The 20,897-nt window shown below is 47.6% G+C and overlaps 1 protein-coding gene across 3 annotated transcripts in view; it reads right to left on the reverse strand.

The window, feature by feature from the left end:
* Window positions 1-19,403, reverse strand: part of HCK (HCK proto-oncogene, Src family tyrosine kinase) — a 35,030-nt gene extending 15,627 nt beyond the window's left edge. For 2 of the 3 annotated variants that reach the window (XM_033094891.1, XM_033094889.1), the window contains exons 1-5: window positions 19,109-19,403; window positions 4,380-4,497; window positions 1,563-1,605; window positions 1,145-1,247; window positions 274-372 (exon numbers count right to left, since the gene is read on the reverse strand). In XM_033094891.1, the coding sequence (XP_032950782.1) occupies window positions 274-372; window positions 1,145-1,247; window positions 1,563-1,605; window positions 4,380-4,496 (362 nt within the window). In that variant the 5' untranslated portion in view covers window position 4,497; window positions 19,109-19,403. The remainder of the gene's footprint in view (window positions 1-273; window positions 373-1,144; window positions 1,248-1,562; window positions 1,606-4,379; window positions 4,498-19,108) is intronic. The other variant, XM_033094890.1, reaches the window with a different exon arrangement.
* Window positions 19,404-20,897: the final 1,494 nt, after the last annotated feature.

Consider the following 20,897-nt stretch of genomic DNA (forward strand, 5'->3'; position numbering starts at 1 on the left):
AATTCCACCATGAGGAAGTTATCCCACAGGTCTTGCACAAGGAAGAAATGCTAGTGAGAAGTGTTCAGAAGACAATAAAATAGGTTTCCATGACACAAAGAGTCACAGCGGGGACCACGTTAGACAGAAACGTCAAGGAAGGCCTCTCTGAGACCCAATGTATGAGAAGGAGCCAGGGAAAGAGTCCTAGGAAGATAGGGGAGACAGGGAGGCAGTAACAAGGCTGGCTCTGCTGGCGCTTCCTTCTGGACAGCAGGAAAATGGAATACTCACTCCTCTGTCTCCAGAGAGTCAACGCGGGCGACGTAGTTGCTTGGGATGTAGCCCTCTTTCCGGGTAGCCAGGGACCGAGCCCTCCACCATTCCCCAGACCTGAAGGACAGGAGGGCGCAAAGGGGTCAGGGGGCAGGACTCCCCTGGTCCTCTGAGGCCCCTCAGCCTGGGCCTGGAGTATCCCCCTGCATTCACCCCGTGGTTAGCGTAAGGATCTTTACAATAGTCCGCAGCATGCATCGAGGGTCTGGAATCAAGGCCTGTCCCGACACTCACGGCTGGCAGCCCTAGGTCTTTGGCCCCACTTTTTTCCCCTGGACTTGCAGCCTTAGCCTTCCTAGCCATACCCAAGGTGGGGTCCTGTGCCCATGGCAGATTCATAGGGGTTCAGCTGGGGCCAAGAGCCACAGGAAGTGGGCTCCAGAGTCTGACCACGCATAACCACTGCCATCTTGGGCCCACGCGCATACTGGACACGACACCCAGTAATTGGGCAGACTGGAGGAGTTTGGCGGGAGCAGACTCAGAGGTCCAAGGATTTGTGAATGCAATGTCACCTCAACAGGGTCTGGTCCATAGGTAAGCCTGTAGCTTAATCACAGGAGCCCGAGGAAGGCTTCCCTGAGAAAGCGCGTTCACGGGTTCCTCCTCGCCTTGGCGTGCACCGTTAGGAAGTACACGAGGCCCTTTCTTGTGACTCTCGTCCAGGTTAACAGCAAACCTTTCCTCCTCTACTATGATCAGATTCTCATTAGTCATTTCCACCCTAGTGAAAGACCATCTATCAGGTTCTTTACTGAAGAACAAAAGAGAGTATAATTGAACAGTAGAGATGAGTGTGTCTTTTAGGGGGTGGGGGATGGGGACTTACTCCTCCAGGACCACCATCTGGTCCCCCTTCTGGAAACTGAGATCTTCGTGGTGAATGGCCTCATAATCATACAGGGCAACGACAATGATGTCCTCAGAACCTGCTGGGAAGAGAGACCCATGGGGTGGGGAGGCTTTGTCTGGCACCCCCACAGCCCTGGGTGTGCCTGGCACCCAGCCCATTGATGTGTCTGTCTTATGATTTATACCTAAGCATCTTGCCATGCTGGGTGTGATTCTAGAGTTTAAAGATAATGGTGTTTTGTTCAGGTTATTAAACAAAATAGCCGGAAAGAAGTTCTTTGGGGGCAATTTAGGGGATTTTTCAAGGGTGTTTCTGACTGCTTGGGACTTCTGCCTCCAGCTCTGACTGAGAACCTAGCACAAGAGGCTATCACACATGTTTGGCAGATACTCACCCTCCGTGGACCCTGGAGGGTTGCCGTTGTTGTTGTCAGGTCGCTGTAGGGGAGAAATGGGAGAAGGGGATGAATCCAATAGTGTGTGAGGAGTCATGGAAGAGTCTCTCATCCCAGCCCTGTGTGTCACGGGCGGAGGTCCAGAGAGGGCAGGAGATGTGCCCGAGGTCACACAGCACATTAGGGGCACAGCCTCTACAAGGATCCAGGTCTCTCGGGCGGTGGGCTCTACTCTCGGCCTTGGGACATACTGGAGGACACTGGCTTGTCCCTTTCCTTGACATACAGTGAGGGGGTTAGTCCAGATCTGTGTTTTCCAAGGTATGTTTGAAGAAACCCTGGGTCCATCAACATGTCCTATGAGTAAAGTCTCCACGATATACGAATATGTGAAAGAACCTAAGTGTCCATCCCAAGGGAAATTGGTGCCTACACTGTGGCGCTCTAAGAAGCCCTTACAAGAGGAAGGTCGAGCTTCTTCCTGATACAACTAGACTTCAAAGATACATTGTTGCATGAACAAAAGGAGTTCTTCATAATGATATGACACATTTACATAACACACACACACATCCTAAATACTTTGGGTGGACACATACTCTACACGTGTGAGTGTAAATTCGTGGCCAGGCTTTGCAAGGGGCCACCCCAAACTGACAAGACTTGATGCCTCTGGGGAGGGGTCATTGGTCAGAAGAAACTACAGCTTTAGCTATAATTTGTGACTTTTCTTTTCAAGGGGAACGTATTTGTATGCTACCCATTTAAATTAACAGTAATTTAAAGAAACAGGTTTGGGAAACACTGAGGAGTACATCCTTTTTTGGGAGAGAGTCACAAAGTCCATTAGAAAGATTCTTAAAGGCTCTGAGTGCCCTTCAGGAGGAGCCTGTTTTTGCCCAGAGTTTCACAAACTGATTTGACTCCAGAACACTTTCTCTGAAGAACATTTACTAACTTAACTTGAACTCGTGTCTTCCGGGGGGAAACAATGAATGGCTGAATATAGAATCCCTTCAATCTGATGCTCAGAGAGGACAACCAAAAACCCGTGGGAGAAAACCCTCTGCCTCCCTCTGGTGACAAGCCAGAGGGTCTCCGAGAACCTGAGAACCTGGAGCCTTAGCCACAGAAAGGGCGCAGTGCCACGCAGGTTAGGAAAGAAGCAGACCCAGGAGTGGCTGAAGGTTTAGGATGTCAGCTCAGGATGTCACCAGTGTGAGAAGCTCATGTAATCTCAGGCTGTATTAATAGAAGTTGAGTGTCAGAGGAAGGGAAGTGACTAGTCCACTATTCTCCCATTTCCAGAATTAGTCCTGTTCTAGACATCAGGCCTAGAAAAGGGTAAGCAGGATGGAGAGAGGTCAGGAACGCATGTTATGACTTGGAAGAAATGGGTGGGTCGGGATAAGATCTTTGCCTTGAATCTGTACGGGCTGTCATGGGGCAAAGGGAGTGGATGTGTTTGGGGCGGAGCTAAGAAGTAGGTTTGGGAGTAAGGAGTAAGGAAGATTTAGGGGTAATAGGCCTTCCTTCAATACAAGGAAGAACTTTCTAAGGGGCATCAAGAAAGAGTCCACGCCTGCCTCTGGGGGCAGCAAGCAGAGGCTGTGTTTCCCTAGACAGCCTCACATAGGGAGATGGACTCAAGGACCCCAGAGGAGAGTGAACCCAGCCTTGGAGGGAGAAAGACCTGGCTCTGCCACTTCCCAGCTGTGTGACCCCGGAGAGCCATTTAACTTCTTGGAGCCTTAGTCGCCCTGGCTGTAAAGTGGCAGAACTCCTGCCTCATGGCTTTTGGTGAGGATTTGATGTAGAAACACTTCACTCCAGTGCCTGGAACATAGTAGGTGTTCAAAGAATAGTAACAATTATTACACCTGTTACTGCTGTCTTTAGTACTGTCATCACCCTTACTAGTCCTGTTATTGTCACCACCACGAATACTGCTGTTACTGCTCTTCTATCACGATCACAGCGACCATCACTTGTGGTGCTGCTACTACGGCGACGGCTGTTGCCATTATCACCACTATTACCACCGTTACTGCTCTTCCAGTCATTGCATTCTTATTCCTACCACCGGTACTTTGGAACCTGCACGGCCCGAGTTTGAATCCTGGCTCTACCCCTTACTAACCATGGGGACTTTGGCAAGTTATTTCATCTCTCTGTGTCTCAATGTACTTATAAATACTGAGAATTGTGACCCACGATAGGATTATCGTGAGGATCCAAGGTGTTTGGAACCGTCAAGCACATAGGAGAGTGCTTGGTAAGCTTCGTATAAGCATAAGATAAATAAATGTCTCTATTAGTATTATCAGTTCTTGTATTACCATTGCTGCCGTGGGCCCTGCTGCTATTGCCGTGATGCTCCCACTAGTATTGTTGTTACTGTCGTCCCTACAATTGTTATTACAGTGATTGCTATGATGCTGACACTGTCATCAATACTGTCATGACTTGGACGGCTGTCGTCACTCGTCTGGTCACTCATTACTCTCAGCACTGTGTCTGCCACTGCCCAGGCTTGAGGGCCGCATGCTCACTGGGACCTGCTTCCTGGAGCCCGCCCGGGCTGATGGGCCAGAGCCGGGCCGGCAGGACAAGGAGAAGTGACGTCCTTGCCCTGGGTGCTCAGTGCAGACGTATCCTGGAGAGTTAGGATGCTGCTGGTGACTGGTCAGCTCCATTTCACCCCAAACACACCCGCTCACCCTTGGGAAAACAGGATCCTGTTAGGGCAATTTGAGGCATAATGGGGCAGCTTCCCCTGGCACTCTCGGCCTCTGGACTCCTTCTTGCCCCACTCACCCGCTTGCCTGCGGACGTGGGATCCGGCACATACACGGGGCTGTGTGGGTTGGCACTGGGCTCAGTTTTTGAGACTTTGCCTCTGTCTCGAAGGAACTTGGACTTCATGCACCCCATCCTGCGGCAGAGAGAAGGGAGATGAGCCCAGCTGGCTCTGAGCCCCACACAGGGGAGGCGGGGTTCAAGAGCCCCGCCGGCCCCCAGGCTGGTTCCCCGTCCAGCCCCACTCCCCCATCCCCCACATGGAGCTCACGCTGCCCTTGCCAGTTCTGGGCTTCCCCAGGTCCAGGTCCGCCACGCACCCACAGAAAGGTGACAAGTTGTTATAGTCATGTTCCTAAGGACCCCTGCCATGGGGCGTTTATTCAGAGAATAAATCATGAGGATCATCAAAATTCAACAGATCAGAGCAGGGGAGCAGAGTGCGTGATGGGCACAGCCGGCTCAGAGGTCAGAGAGCCTGAGCTGAGGCTTAGCGGCTGCACCCCACCACACCTCACTCATCACTCCGCCTGCTCCCCAGTCTCAGTTCCTCACCAGCAAAGGGGGGGATAACAATAACAATCGACTTGCAGGGTGTTGGTGTTGGAAGCATGAGAGAAAGCGGGTGGGTGGGGAGATCCTCAGCACAGTGTCAGGCTCAGCGCAAACAGCAAAGCTAAACTGTTTTCATACAAAACTTACCACTTTATATTAAATGACAAAGATGAGGTCACATAATATGGCTCAAACAATAGAGCTAAGAAGTAGTCGAGGTACCATATTCCTCCTTTCATTTTATAATTGCCTTATAACAACTTTCTCTCTCTCTCTCTCTCTCTCTCTCTCTCTCTCTCTCTCTTTCTCTCTCTCGCTCTCTCTCTCTCTCTCTCTCTCTCTCTCTCTCTCTCTCTTTCGCTCTTCCCCCCCACCCCCACTTCTTTCTCTTGTGGATTTATTCGGTCACTCATTCATTTACTCAGCAAACATTTATTGAACACTTTTCTAAGTCACAAACCAGACAAGCAAGTTCACGCCCTTACAGAGCTCACACTGGCGATGGATAGGAGACACAGGCAATAAACAGACAAACAAATAACAAGATAAATTTAGAAAGTGAGAAGTGTGAGGACCATGAAAGAGGATATGATAGGGAACGTCTCTACGGGGCCCCTTTCGACAGGGCGGTTGGGGAAGGCCTCTCTGAGAGGGTGATGTTGGACCTGGAGCCTGACACAAAGGAGCCAGTCATGTAACACTCTGAGGGAACAGTGTTTCAGGCAGACCGAACAGCAAGTGCAAAGGTCCTGAGGTTGGAATGTGATTGTAGAGAATGAGGCATTGGAAGGAGGCCAGTGTGGCTGGAGATCACAGGCAGGGGAGAGGATAGTACATGATGAGGCTGCCCCATCTTGTACAGCCAGTGAGGAATTTGGATTTGATTCTAAGGATGATGGGAAACCATGGGAAGTTTTAGGCAGTAGAATGACGAAATTCAATTTAAATAACCCCACCAGCAGCTGGGCTGAGAACACACTGTAGGGAGCAGGGCAGGGAACCTGTCCCCTGCAGTTGTCCACGTATGAAATGATGGTGGCCTGGCCCAGGGTGGTGGCTATTGAGAAGATAAGAAGCAGACAGATTCAGGGGCCATTTTGGAGGTAGAGCTGACTGATTTTGCTGATGGATTAATTTAAAGACACTTAAAGAAAACATGTTTACCTGATCAGAGTCAAAACTTAATTGTAACAGTGGCTGAAATGTTTCTTACCTCAACATGCCCACATGTGTTTGCTGAGGAGACAGGCTATGAACTTATGCGACAGGCCACATAAGGAAGTAATTGTTTTCCTCTACTCTGCACACTTGAAACTTTGTTGTAAAACAGAACTCAGTTATACTTACCTTGTTAAAATAAACATGTGTTCGTGGTTTAAGAATAAAAAACCTCCAAATTCTTAGGTTTAGGGGAGTTATTTGGAAAAAAAAAATTCTTCTTATTTAGAAGGATGTTTTCGTCTGTCCTGGTGGGAATTGGGAACGATTTACCACCTCTAGATCTCGGCCTCATTTGCCTTTTGTGAATAAAGTAAGGAACCATTTCAGACTCCTGCAGTGCTAGATCATTAATTTGAAAAATTATCACAATTAGTCACTGCTTTGTAATGTACTTGCATGCATTTTACAACAAAGTCTTATAAGAGTTTATTTGCGCCAAACTGATGACATAAGCTGGGGAACAAGATCTCAAATGCTCCACCTGTAGTGGTAAGCATTTAAAACAGACACCAACACCTTTTTGATTTGTGTCACGGTTCTGGGAAATAAAACAGCGTATTGTGTGGTTTTGTATAGTATAACGTTATATTACATTTCATGTATTTTGATTAACAAGAGGGTGTTCTGGGAAGAGCATTGCTGTGTATATAGGGCAGCTCCCTCCACCTCTCTGAGCATTTATTAAGTATCATTTACATCACAATTTACATATTCAAGATGCCCAAGGGGTCCTGAGGGATGGGTCTCTGAAGGCCCTGTGTTCATGCAAGATCTAAGGCCATCTCTGAGAAAGGATGGGGGGGTTTTACCTCGGAGCATGGTGGTGACACTGAGTGAGGTATAAGTGTAAAGGTGTCTGGCACACAGTAGGTGCTCAGAAATGTTAATCATAACCATCTCTGTTTACTAACAAGCGTGAGTGGCCGGTGGCCAGTGTGAGTGGCCAGCAGCCATTGTGAGCGGCCAGCAGCCGGCGAGAGCTGCCGTGAGCTTCTGTGAGCTGACGACTAGCGACCAACTGCCTCAGCCCGGGGGGAGCGCAAAGCTCATCATACCAGCATGGGCCAGGGAGCTGTGTCCTACACAACTAGAGGGAGAAACAACAGCTTAAACCAGAGTTGGGGGGAGGTGGAAGAAAGGGGGGAAAAAAAGAAGCTGGTAGGGATTGGCACAGACGGTCAGAGCCATGCAAAGATGGCTAAGATACTTAGTGAGTGAAAAAAGCAAACTGCAAAACATACATCAAGCCATTTTTGTAAAATAAATTTATATCCTGATTCTGCTACTAACAGGTGGATGTTAATAGGCTCATAGAAAAAGCCACCTGTTTCTAGTAATTGAGTAGCAGGACAATGAGTTGAGTTTTGAAAAATGAGGAGAGTTACGTTTCTCCAAAGAGGACACACAAATGGCAAATAGACATATGAAAAAGTGCTCAACATCACTAATCATCAGAGAAATGCAAATAAAAGTCACAGTGAGATATCACCTCATCCCAGTGAGAATGGCTATCATCAACAAGACAAGCAGTAGTAACAAGTGTTGGAGAGGCTGTGGAGAAAAAGAAACCCTCATACACTGTTGGTGGGAATGCAGACTGGTGCAGCCGCTATGGAAGGCAGTGTGGAGGTTCTTCAAAAAATTACGAATAGAATTACCATATGACCCAGCAATCCCTCTCCTGGGTATCTACCCAAAAAATCTGAAAACATTTATACATAAAGACACGTGTGCTCCAATGTTCATTGCAGCTTTGTTTACGGTGGCCAAGACATGGAAACAACCAAAATGTCCTTCGATAGATGAATGGATAAAGAAGTTGTGGTATATATACACAATGGAATACTATTTGACGGTAAGACAAGATGAAATAGGACCATTTGTGACAACATAGATGGATCTTGAGATTATAATGCTAAGCGAAATAAGTCAAACAGAAAAAGTAGAGAACCATATGATTTCACTGATATGTGGTATATAAAACTGAGAACAACAAAAGTTCAAGACAAACAAATGAAGGAACAAAAACTCATAGACACAGACAATAGTTTAGGGGTTACCAGAGGGTAAGGGAGGAGAGGGGCTCTGGAAGAGGGTAAACGGGGTCTAATATATGGTGAAGGAAAGAGAACCGACTCTGGGTGGGGAACACACAATGTGAGATATAGACAATGTATTACAGAATTGTACACCTGAAATCTATGTAACTTTACTAACAATTGTCACCCCAATGAACTTTAAAAAAAAGAAAAAGAAAAATGGGGAGAGTTTCAGTCAAAATTAGGGCAAAGTCAAGAAGGTTCCAAAGAAGCAGTGACTTCCAAAGAAATTTGAGGGAGCTTATAATATAAAACCATATGCAGAGCACTTCAAGACTCACAAAGAGTTATGCCACACCATTCAGAAAGGAAAGGTTGCTGAACCAGAAGCCTATGGTGGGACTGACTGCTACTGCCCCTGAGCTTTATCTCTGAGCTTTCTGGTAACCAAGGTAAAAATGGAACTGTGTACATTGTTACCATAAAATCCCAGGAAGCATGGCAATTTGTCAACAGAAACAAGTATTTCTTTTTTAACTTTTATTTATTTTAAGTGTGTTTTTCCAGGACCCACCAACTCCAAGTCAAGTAGTTGTTTCCATCTAGTTGTGGAGGGCACAGCTCACAGGGGCCCATGTGGGGATCGAACCGGCAACCTTGTTGTTAAGAGCCCCGCGCTCTAACCAACTGAGCTCACCGGCCACCCCGGAGTACTAAATTCAAAAGAGAATTTATTATGTAGATCCTCATAGAAAAGTCACTGAAGGACCCAGTGGACAGTTTCTCCAACAGTGATTTGGCAGCAGAATCTGCAATATGTTGACCAAGCAGATGGTGCTGATGTTTGGGTGGGTTGGGGAACCATGGGATGGGGTGGGGGTAGGGAGGGGATGAGGGGAGAGGTTTGCATAGCTCAGCACCTCTCTGCATGGTGGGGACTGCAAAAGCCCTGTGGGGCTTGAAGTGAGTTTAGACACGTAACAGAGGCCCAGCTTCTCTGAGTGGCAGCATGAGGACCCCCACCATCATCATACAGGAGCTGCTAGAAATGCAGCATCACAGGCCCCACCGCCCAAGTCAGAATGTGCATTTTAACAAGGCCCGGGTGGTTTTCATGCTTAGTCTAAGGGGAAAGCACTTGCGCAGCGAGCAGCTTTTGCGCTTGCATCCTCAGCATCCATTCCTCTTCTGATAACAAGAGCACCTGGATTTTCCTGGGGAAACCAGAGTTCTTCCACTCAGTATGTAGGGTTTCAGGGACTAACCCCACCCTGAAATTCGGGGATTGACAACTTGATACAGGTCTGGCCAATCAGAGAATTCCCTGTCCCCCTGTCAACCAACAGTGGTTGGTTTAGCTGTAGACATGTATGTGATCCCAGCTGAGGCAATCAGAGTCTGCCCAGGGATTTTGCTGGAAAAATTAGGGGAAAGGCATTCTCTACGAGGCATTCTCTTCCTTGATATAGATGCAGATGTAGAAACCTGGAGCTCTTGGGAGCCATCCTGTCATGAAGGAAGGGGCTGCTTCAGCATGAAGCCACCACAGAGAGCAGAGAGCAGCGAGCAGCGCAATGGAGATAAAGTGATTCCTGAAGATATGTTTGAACACCTGGATCCCGCTATGGCTGAAGCTTTTAAACCTCAGAATTTTTCTAGTTTATGAGCAAAAAAATACTCAATTTTGCCTATGCCAGTTTGAGCTGGATTTCTGCCACTTGCACCCAAATAGTCCTCACTGATTCTTGTATATTCCTGGGCCACACTCTGGATGGAATGAACCGTCTGGAGGAGAGGGCCTAGAATTTGCCTTTCTAACAATTCTTCAGGATTCTTATGCACTAAAATTTGTGACCCATCAATGTGGTGGAATGAGGGCCAAACTTGGGGTAAGGATTTGGATTTGAACCCTGGTTCTGCCACTGACTGGCTATGTGACCTTGGATAAGTCACTTCCCCTCTCTGAACCTCATTTGCTTTCCTGTAAAATAAGAGGCACTTGCTTCTCAGGCTTAGCCTAAGTTACTGTATGACAGGGATGTGAAAGTCTTTTTAAAAGCTCTGAGAACACACATGTTTCTTGTCCAACGTGATTCAAAACGAGGCTGTGAGAGCAGAAGTGTTCCCCTGGCCCCAAACTAGCTTAAAACAGCTGACCCCTTGCAAAGACACTTCCTCAAGTCACTGCTGAACTCCTGGAACATGAAACCGCCTCCTCACTCCCTCAGCTCCTGCAGGCACTTCATAGGAGGGAAATGAGAAAGGTCACTTGCTTGCCTTGGCTGCTTCCCATGGTCACCATGTTGACTGCAGAAACTCAGTCAGGCCTGAGGGGAGGGGCCAGGGTCCTGCCTGAGTATCCCGTGGAGTGGGCAGGAGACGGTTTCCTCGGAACTTTCAGGCTCAAGCAGAGGCCTAAGAGGGCTGGGGTGAGAAGCCCTAGATTTTGGTCCCACCTCTGCCACAAGCTCACTGTGTGACCCCAGTCAACTCTCAACCTCTCTCTGGGCCTCAATTTCTCCAACTATGAAGTGAGATGTTAAATGAGTTCTCTGAAGGGAATAGCTGTAGTTCTTTCCTGCATAGTATCTGCTCCATCTTCTGACAACTCCCCAATTTTTCTTTGGGAACCACCTCTCTCCCATTCTCCATTCGTGAATCGGGGTGGAGCTGACTTCAGCCCCTGGTTGTAGGGGTGGGTCTGTAACCAGGCCTGGTCAATCAAAGTTTCAGTCATAGAAATAGGTGACTCAATCGGGCCAATGAGAGTCATCCATCAGTCTTTGGCGGGAAAAGCGGCTTGCAGTTGCAAAGCAGAGCCAAGAAACGGGGAAATACAGATTCTCAAGCCCTTGGATCCAGCCCTGCCTGAAGCTGATGTGCTCATGGACTTTCCAATAACCTTCTTCTGCTTGAGCCAGTTCGAATTAGATTTCTACCCCCTTAAGCCTCAGAGGAAATTCTTACAAGGGATTGCAGTTCACACTACCAAGTGTAAATGGCTTATGGCAAAGACTTCCTTGCTAGCAGGTTTTGATAGAAGTAAAGAGTAGGTGAGGAGAATGTGTAGAATATGGACCCTTGAAGCTGATGGCACAGAAGCCATGCCTGGAAAGTACCTGGTATGTATTAGGCCCTCCATATACGTTTGTGGAGTTAATGTATTGTGTTCAACTCTCTACAGGCCTTCCCATACTTGGCTGAAGTCAGTGGGACCAGAATTATGAAGTCATTTTCCAGGTGGGGAAATAGAGGACCATGGCAGAGACTCCCCAGCTGCTCAATGGCAGGTAGAATGAGAATCCAGCTCTCCTGCCTCTTTCCTCCACTGGGGTCAGCCTCAGAACTGCAGTGGGAGGAGGAACCCAAACAGGAAGCTCAGAAAGGCAGAGTGCCAGAGGCCCAGGGCTCAAGACTGTCCACTTAGAGGAACTTTCCTTTCTCAGAACCGCTCAGCCCTGGGGGTGGAGGAAAGTCAGGGGCCAATTCTCAGGAGTGCAGGGCCCTACAGCTCCCTCTCCTCGGATTCCCTGACTATCTTCTGAATGAATCACTGAAACCCCCAAGCGACTGTTGCCCTTAATGGATATTTGGGGGTCACCCCGACTCCTTTTCTCTCCTATTTTCTGAACTTCGGCTTCTTTCTGATCAAAGAGCTCAAAACTTTGACTTTACAAACTGGAAGGGATTGGAGAGACCTTCATTTTACAGGTGGGAGCGGCAGCCCCAGAGAGGGTGAGTGTTGTACCTTGGTTTACACAATAGCAATTGACAGAGCAACACACTGAAGAGGAACTGTGGGCCTTTGATCTGTTGCCTGATTCAGTCAGAGGGTTGGTTCTGAGATACCAGTGTTCCAGCTACTTGTTCCAAACGTGTAGTAAATTCTTAGCATGTTCAATGTTACTTTTGGGTCACTTGGTCAACACCAGAGTCCAAGGGCAATTGCGAACCTCTTTAGAATAGTTTTATCTAAGGTAGACAGGGGGCAGGGAAGTTTGGAAAATATAGGATGGGATCTGAAGCCAGAACTGGGTTTGACTCCCCATTCTCCCTTTTACAGATAAGCAAGCAAGCCTTTTCAAATATAAACCGGGTCACGTCCCTTCTCTACTCAAAATCTCCCTGTGCTCCCATCTCACTTGGAATAAAAGCCCAAGTACCTGCTATGGTTGGCAAGCCTCCATGATCTGGGCTTTCTCAACCTTACGGTTCTGTCTCCTACCATCCTTTGATTTTTCCATTCCAGCCACGCTAGCCTCTTGCTATTCCTTAACCCCCCAACTATGCTTCCACCTCAGGGCCAATGCACATGCTGCTTTCTGGAATGTTCTTCACCCAGAAAGCTTTTTTCACTTCACCCAGGTGTTTTCGCAGATCTTTTTATCTCAGAAAGGTCTCCCCTCATCACCCTGGCTAAGATAGGACCACCCGCCCCCAACTTCCATTACTTTCTAGGCCCTTCCCAATCATATCTTTCATGGCTTTGACCGCCATCTAATGTGGCAACTACAAGGATGGGCCTCTCAGGTGTCACCTGCAGAGAGCAGAATTGACCCATGGCCCCAGATTCTGTGCTTTGAAGCCCATCATTGTTTCCATGGGCTGCTCCCAGCCAATGACTGTGAGTGGCAGGGACACTGAGACAGGCCCTGGCCAGGAGGACCTCTGATCGGGAGACTTTGGCTGAGGGCTCCCTGACAGCTTTGCCAAGCCTTCCTTTGAACTGCACTGCAGTCTAAGACATTTCTACCTTCTCTTCCTTCCTCCCCTCCTTCTCTTTCTTCTTCATTTAAAGTCACATATGCCTTGCCATCTGATGGTTCTCCTAGCCTCTCCTAGTTTCTCTCACAGGCATCTCCTCTAACATATTTCTTGTATTTTTAACATCTCTGAGACTCTACTTCTCAAAGAACCTGAACTAAGGCACCTACCATGTTTCCCCGAAAATGAGACCTAACCGGAAAATCAGCGGTAGCATGATTTTTCAGGATGCTCGTAATATAAAATAAGACCTAATGCGTCTTTTGGAGCAAACATTAATATAAGAACCGGTCTTATTTTGGGGGGAAATATGGTAGGGCTTATTTTATATTACGACCATCCTGAAAAATCATGCTAGGGCTTATTTTCCAGTTAGGTCTTATTTTCGGGGAAACACAGTAATGTGTTCCCTGTGGGTTTGTTTAGCATGTCTCCCCATAGAATGTGAGACATACGGGAGTACTGACTTGTTTTGTATACTGCTGTATCCCAGTGGATACAGCCCTACAAGGACGTTGTGGGTGCCCAATAAAGTCTTGGATAATTGAATGAAGTCCCCTTTCGCTTCCTGGGTGCCCCAGTTTCCCCCATATAAACAATAGTGATGAATGTGTGTTTAAGCTCAGTCACTCTCTGTGTGTTTATCTCCGCTTGGAGGGGAACAAAGTCTCTCTGTGACTGAATCTGAGTCGAAGTTGCCCCTTTCAGACAGGATGTGGTGCCCAGTCCGCCCCGGGGCAACTTGTCCCACTAACCTCTCACCATGCTCCAAGGTCAGCTGCCCCACAATCTGTCGCCCGCCAACAGAAACCTCAGAGCCACAATAATGCATGCTGCGACCCTTTTACAGTTACTTTTTTATAGCGGACAGAGCCTCAATTTCTTTTTTTTTTTTTTTGGAGGGTACGCCTTTTGCTTTTCAAATTACCTTTCATCACCTAGTAAAACAGTACATCATCCTTGTTAAAAATAAAAACATTACAGACAAGTCTCAGGTGCCCTGGGGTTTCTCCATAGCCACCCTTCCCCGCTCCACGTAGGCTCTGCCTCTGCACTTGATACCTGCCTACTGAAGCGATGCTTTTGGTGGTCCACCTCATTGCTCTGCCCTTTACCATTTGGGACCATTCTCTCTGCAGTTCCAAATGCCAGCACCTACATCTCTTTGCCTGAGAGATTTCTCTGTGGCCACTGGTGCCTGCTCTGCCCATGAACTTGACAAGTGCTAGAGAAATATGATCTCCCCAGTCTTCAACCAGTGACAGACAGGAGCAGTTGGGTACATGTCCCAGTTCTCTCACCTCTTGAACATTTTCACAGCCTCCCAGAGCTCCCAATAGAACTGAGCTCCAGGTACCCACAGGGATGACGGGCTTGATAACACACCTCCATTTCGCTGCCTTCTCTTCTCTGTCTCGCTTCCTCACTCTCCTACCAGGATTTTCTGGGATTACATCCCAAATAAAACCAGTAAAAGGCACTTGAAATCTTTTCTAGAATTTGCTTCTGGGGCAACTCAAGTTGAGACAGATATACTCATGGAAAATATGGAGTATTTTTTTTGTGTGTGTTAACATCAAAGGAATTGCACTGAATGAATTATGAGGTAGTATCCTTCTATTTCCATTTTTCAGATGAGGAAACTGAGACTCAGGGAAGGAATTTTCCCAGTGCATCACAACTTGTGGGGCAACTTTGGCACTCCAACTGAGGTCTCCTGTGCTCTGTCTACTGTTCTTGGCTGTCTGAGTCCTATTCTCTTGGCCATACCTAAGTCTCCTGGGCCAAAGGATTTCAGGGTGATGGTGGGAGCTCAGGTAGGTGTCTTAGGGCAGAATAAGGAATGTAGGCCCCAGTACAGCGCCATCCAGAGGGCGCAGTAACATGCAGAGGGTGCAGCATGTGTGGCCACAGACACTGGCCAAGAACAAAGGTACATTTGGCATTCAGGCAAGGATTTCTTCTGCATTATTACCCATGCCTTGAAAAGTACACTAAAACTCCCAGTCCTGGGGTGGAGGAAACTGGAGAAATGGGGCAGAGATCAAAGTGCTGTGAGGTCTTGTTGAGAAAGACGGAGGCTAAGAGAGATTGTACTACTAACTAGCTGTATGACATTGGAAAAGTTACTTACCCTCTCTGGGCCTGACAATCCTTTTCTATAATTGGAGGGCAGGGCTTGAAAACTCAAACAACTGGAGGGGTCCACAGGGTCATCCACATTAGGAAGGTTGCCCAGGCAAGAGTAGTGCTCACTGGACAGCAGTGTACAGGGCAGCCCCTACTCAACTTCACCAATGCTGCCATGAGTAAATAGCAGAGGATCATGGGAGATGGAGGTTCTAGCCCAAGAACTTTAGCTAACTTTTCCAAGTTTTCAAGACAAGACAGAAATCCAGATTTATGTGAGCTCTCTTGACTTTAAATATTAGTAACTAATTAAAAAGAATCACTGTATATAGCCAACTAAAATATACCTATATGCTGAAACATCTCAGGCAAGGGAGGGGAGAGGTTGTTCCACATTCCTACGTTCAATACTTTTGAGGTCCTACTATGTGCCAGGAGTTAGAGATATAGTGTTTCAGGAAACAGAAGTCTGTGCCTCTTGGGACTTACTTTCTAGAAGAGTTTAAAGTCCAAGCCGTGACTGGTCCCTGGAAAGCAAACAACTTTCTTCTCACCCTCTGGAGTAAGGGCCCCTGGTTGGTGTGAGATTAAGATTCATGTTTTCCACACCCACTAGGATGGCCAAAATACTAATACTAACACTAATACTATTTTTAAAAGGATAATAGAAAGCATTGGCGAGGATGTGGAGAAACTGGAACCCTTGTACATTGCTGATGGGGCTGTAAAAGGGTGGAAAACAATTTGGCAATTCCTCAAAAAGTTAAACATGGAGGGCGGCTGGATGGTTCAGTTGGTTAGAGCGTGAGCTCTGAACAACAGGGTTGCCAGTTCGATTCCCACATGGGCCAGTGAGCTGCGCCCTCCACAACTAGATTGAAGACAACGAGCTGCCGCTGAGCTTCTGGAAGGGTGGCCAGATGGCTCAGTTGGTTAGAGCGCGAACTCTCAACAAGGTTGCTGGTTCAATTCGCTCATGGGACTGGACTTGGAGCTGAGCTGCGCCCTCCAAAACTAGATTGAAAGAACAATAACTTGACTTGGAACTGATGGGCCCTGGAAAAACACACTGTTCCCCAATATCCCCTAATTAAAAAAAAAAAAAGTTAAACATGGAATTACTATATGACCCAGCAATTCCAGTGCTTGGGATCTACCCAAGGGAACTGAAAACAAGTTTCAAACAAATAAATATACACACATGTTCATAGCAGCACTAGTCACAAGAGGCAAAAGGTGGAAACAACACAAATTTCCGTCTATGGATGAGTGGATAAACAAAATTTCCATCTATGGATGAGTGTGACATATACATACAATGAAATATTATTCAGCTGTAAAAAGGAATGAAATACTGATAAATGCTACAATGGGGATAAACTTTGAAAACATTACGTCGACCAGACACCAAAGGTGTATACATATTGCATGATTCGGTTTATATGAAATATCCCAAATAAATGAATCCATAGATACGAAAAGCAGATTGGTGGTTGCCGAGGGCTGGGGGAGAAAGGCACAGGAGGAACTGCTTAATGGGTATGGTGTTTCCTTTTGGGGGGATGAAAATGTTTTGAAAATACACAAAGGTGGTGCTTGCACAACACTGTGAATGTACTCAATGCCACTGATTTTTTTGCTTTAAAATGGTTAATTTTATGTTATATGAATTTCACCTCAAAAAAATATTACTACATAAAAATGCTTTGTACATCCAAACAATGGAATATTATGCAGCCATAAAAAATTCAAGGACATTTTAATGACATGGAAAAATGCTTACAATGTAACACAAGTGAATAAGTAGAATAAAAATTCTGTATGCAGCATATTACTAATTAATTATGTTAAATAAAAAGTGCACAGAAAAGAAGACTACATAAAAATAAAATAAAATGTTTGTTATACAAATTAAAAAATATGGAAAAATTTATGTTTCCATGGTCTGAGTGTCTACTAAGTATTGGGCACAGTGAATGAGATGCTTGAAGATCTGTCCTGCAATGGAGAGCAGGAGACCTGGGACAGTGGCCCTGGGTCTAGAAAGAGCTGGGAGGTCAGCAGAGCCAGATTCTTCTCTGTTCTCTGCCCCAGACTCCCTGGGTGACCCTTCCAGGTCTCAGTCGTTCTCTCTCACAAAAGGAGAGGGTCAAAGGTGAGCCATCTAGAGAGCCATCCATCCTCTTGGTGTTTTCCCCAAGAAACACCTGCCCATGTGCCCAAGGCCACACATTCAGGATGATCCCAGCAGTATTGTTTGTTGTCATGAACACCTGGAATAACTGAATGTTCACCCACAGGGGAATGAGAACTAAGGTAAGGTGGTCAACTGCTGGGCACTCCACTTAGAAGGAATGAACTAGACCTCTCTTTCTCATCCTGGCTAGACTCTGACAACTTAATAGGAAGGTGGGGGGAGAAGATAATTGCAGAAGAATCTCACAGGTCGATAGCATTTACATAGGTCTTTAAGACATGGAAAGGAATTCTATGTATTGTATATGCATCCATGTATATGTAATAAATTTATAAAGGCACAGACTGGAAGGGCTGTAATTCATGACAGTGGTTGTCTGTGGGCAGGGAGAGAAACAGAACTGAGAGGAATACAGTGTGGTGAGGTTTTAATTTTATCTTACTTTTAGTAATTTTATTTTTTAACCTGAAGCAAACGTGACGAAACACTAACATTTGTTAATCCTGGATGGTGGGTTCCTGGGATATGTAATATATTATTCTCTTCACTTTTTTGTATTTTAACCCCTCCCACCCAAAAAAAAGGACAGTGACAAGAAAGCTGTGGAATAAGGGAACTGTTATTTGAGGCCTTTCTCTGTGCTGGCCACAGGTTACACCAGTGGTTCTCAAAGTGTGGTCTCTGGACCAGCAGCGTCCGCTTCTCCTGGGAATGCAAATTCTCGAGGTCCTGCTCCAGAACAACTGAATCAGAAACACTGTGATCAGGATCCAGATATCCATGTTTTAACAAGCCTTCCAGGTGGTTCTGATGTCTGATAAAGTTTGAGAACCACTGGGCTAGACCGTGATAACTATGACCATGGTTACCGTGTATTAAGCATGTATACCTACCTGTCAGGCAGTGCTGTAAGAGCTTTCCTTCAGTAACGCAAGCTAAGCAGCCCTGTGAGGGAGCCATTATTATTATTATATCCATCCTATAACTGCGGAAACGGAGGCACCGAAAGACCAAACCCCCTGCCCAAAGTCCCACAGGCAGGTTGTTCCCAGAAGCCCCCTTCCTTAACTACGGCACTAACTGTCTCCCACATACAGGAAACTCTAACATACTCTAGCTCACTGCAACACTGGAAGAAAGAATTAATAGCTCCATTTGACAAATGAGAAAACTGGAATTCAGAGAGGAAGAATGACTTGACCAAGGTCTCACGAAGAGGAAAGTGGTGAGGCAGACATCCTGCGGTCTGTTCATGAGGTTTTGGGGTTTGAACTAGACATGCTGGAGATCAGAGCCCAGAGGAGAGGGAAGGGGAGGGGGAGGGGGAAGAGGAGGAGGAGGAAGAGCAGCGAGCGTTCCCAGCTGCAACCCTGCCTGGGTGTGGCTCGCACGTCGCGCCTACAGCCAGCTGTCCCCTTCCCCACAGCTGCCAACCCGCCGTGACCCGTCACCCACCCCCACCAGGAACCGTAGGGGCCTTCCCCTCCGGGCCTTCGTGAAGCCCCATCCTCTCTCTCTCTCTCTCTCTCTCTCTCTCTCTCTCTCTCTCTCTCTCTCCTCTCTCTCTCAGAAGGGGAACCTGGACAGCACAGAGAAGTGGCGGCTCCAGCATAGTCACTCGGCGGCCAAGCTTCCCTTCTGCTCCAACTCTCACAGGTTGGCAGCTGGGGAATTCCGCCCCTCATCTGGGCACCCTTCTTCTCGGTCTGCCCCTCATCCCACCGCCTGTCGGTCCCTTTCCCTGCACCCCAGCCTACCCTGCCCACCACTCGGGCTCCCTCCGCAGCGGGAAGACCCTCAGTCTGAGCACACAGGCGGGTGTCTCCCCGTCCGGCACTCACCTGGGCGCCCGCTGCTCGTCCGGCGGGCAGCCCGGATCCTCGCAGCTCGAGCGCCCCCCCAGCTCAGCAGCTCCCGGGGTCCCAGAGGGCCCGTGCCCGAAGGATGACCGACTGAGTTTGAAGACGAGGCTGGGGCGGCCCTGCGAGGTGCTTCCGTGCCGCGGGTCTTTTCGGGCTTCTCTGGCGCTGACCTGCCCTGGTCCCTCTCCGCCTGGCCTCTAGGCTTCCCCGGTATGCCTGGGCTGGTGCCGCGTACTCGGCGGCGCCCACAGGCCATCTGAGCGCTTTAGCCGCGCCCGGAGCGATGCTGACCCCGCCCCCGGAAGATTTTAACTCCACCCCAGGGATCCTAATCTCCGCCCGTACCTCCCAGGATCCTAATCCCGCTGCCTAAAGATTTGTTAACACTGCCCGTCTCCCGTCGGAGGGCTCTAACCTTGCTCCCCCAAGGATCCTAACTCAGTCCCTGATGGATATTAACCCCGCCCCCACGAATTTTAACCTCTCCTCCAAAGATTCTGATCCCATCCCCTCCCACCAAGTATCCTAATGAATCCTCTCTTAATGAATTCTAATACCTCCTCCTGACACGCTAACCCTATCCTAAAGGGATTAAAAAGCCCACCCCCAGGATCCCAACCCATTCCCCCCAAAATCCCAAACCCCGTCTCCTCATCCCAAAATCCTAACTCTGCCCCAAGCGATTTTGAACCCCACATCTGAAGGGTCTTTAACCTCTCTCACCGAAGGTTTCTAATCCTGCCCCAACGATTCTAACCCGGTCAACCGAAGAATCCCACTGCTCTCTTCAAAGAATTCTAACCCAGCCCTCAAGATTTATAACCCTAACCTCGGGATTCTAATCCCGCTCTTGGGCGATCCCAGCCTTGTACCCAAAGGATTGGAATCCACGCCCCTCCCCCCAAAATTCTAATCCGGTCCATCCAAAGATTCCAGCCCGGCCTCCAGGGATCCTACCCCTACCCCTCATCAAAGGATTCTAACCCCACCCTCTTCACTCTGACGGTGTTCTAATCCCTCTCCCCGCCCTCCCCACCACGCATTCTGATCTATTTCCCCCACCGTTCAATCCTCTCCCTCTAGCCCTCCCCTCCCCCACGCCGCGTCCCAAGCCTTCCTGGCCCTTCTGTGGTTAGCGGTTTCCGCTCCACAGGCCCCGCGCTATTTAAACGCCATGCAAAGTTCCTCGCCCGCAAGAACTGCCCTGTTTCATTCCTGGCCGGTTTCCTGGCAGTTCAGAAGACCTCAAAAAAGGAGGGGGCGAGAAATCCCGCCTCCAGGAAGAGAGATACAGGTTCTGGGGACATGAGAGGGTCACCGTCAGTGTCTGCTACGTCTTCTTCCACAGATTGCCGTTGTGACGGCAAAGGACCATAGATCGCTGAAACATTCTCCTGCTTTTTTTTTTCTATTAAAGTAATGCTGCAGTATAAATCCTTGTACGTGTTTCCAAAGCTCCTATCAATTTTATTATACAATGCTTTTATAAATAAAACGCACCATTACAAATACTCCTCTTGATGAGTTTTGGCAAATGTATACCCCTGTGTAACCATCACCCTAATCAATATAGAACACTTCTTCTATCACCCCAAAAAGTTCCCTTATACCCTGTGGCAACCACTGATTGGTTACCTAAGCTAATTATAGATTAGCTTTGTCTTTTCTAGAATTTACATAAATGCAATCATACAGTATGTTTCTTTTATGTCTGCCATCTTCTACTCACATATTACTTCTGAGACTTTCCATATTGTTATGTGTTCCA

This window comes from Rhinolophus ferrumequinum, chromosome 23, assembly GCF_004115265.2.
Source record: "Rhinolophus ferrumequinum isolate MPI-CBG mRhiFer1 chromosome 23, mRhiFer1_v1.p, whole genome shotgun sequence".
Lineage (NCBI taxonomy): Eukaryota > Metazoa > Chordata > Mammalia > Chiroptera > Rhinolophidae > Rhinolophus > Rhinolophus ferrumequinum.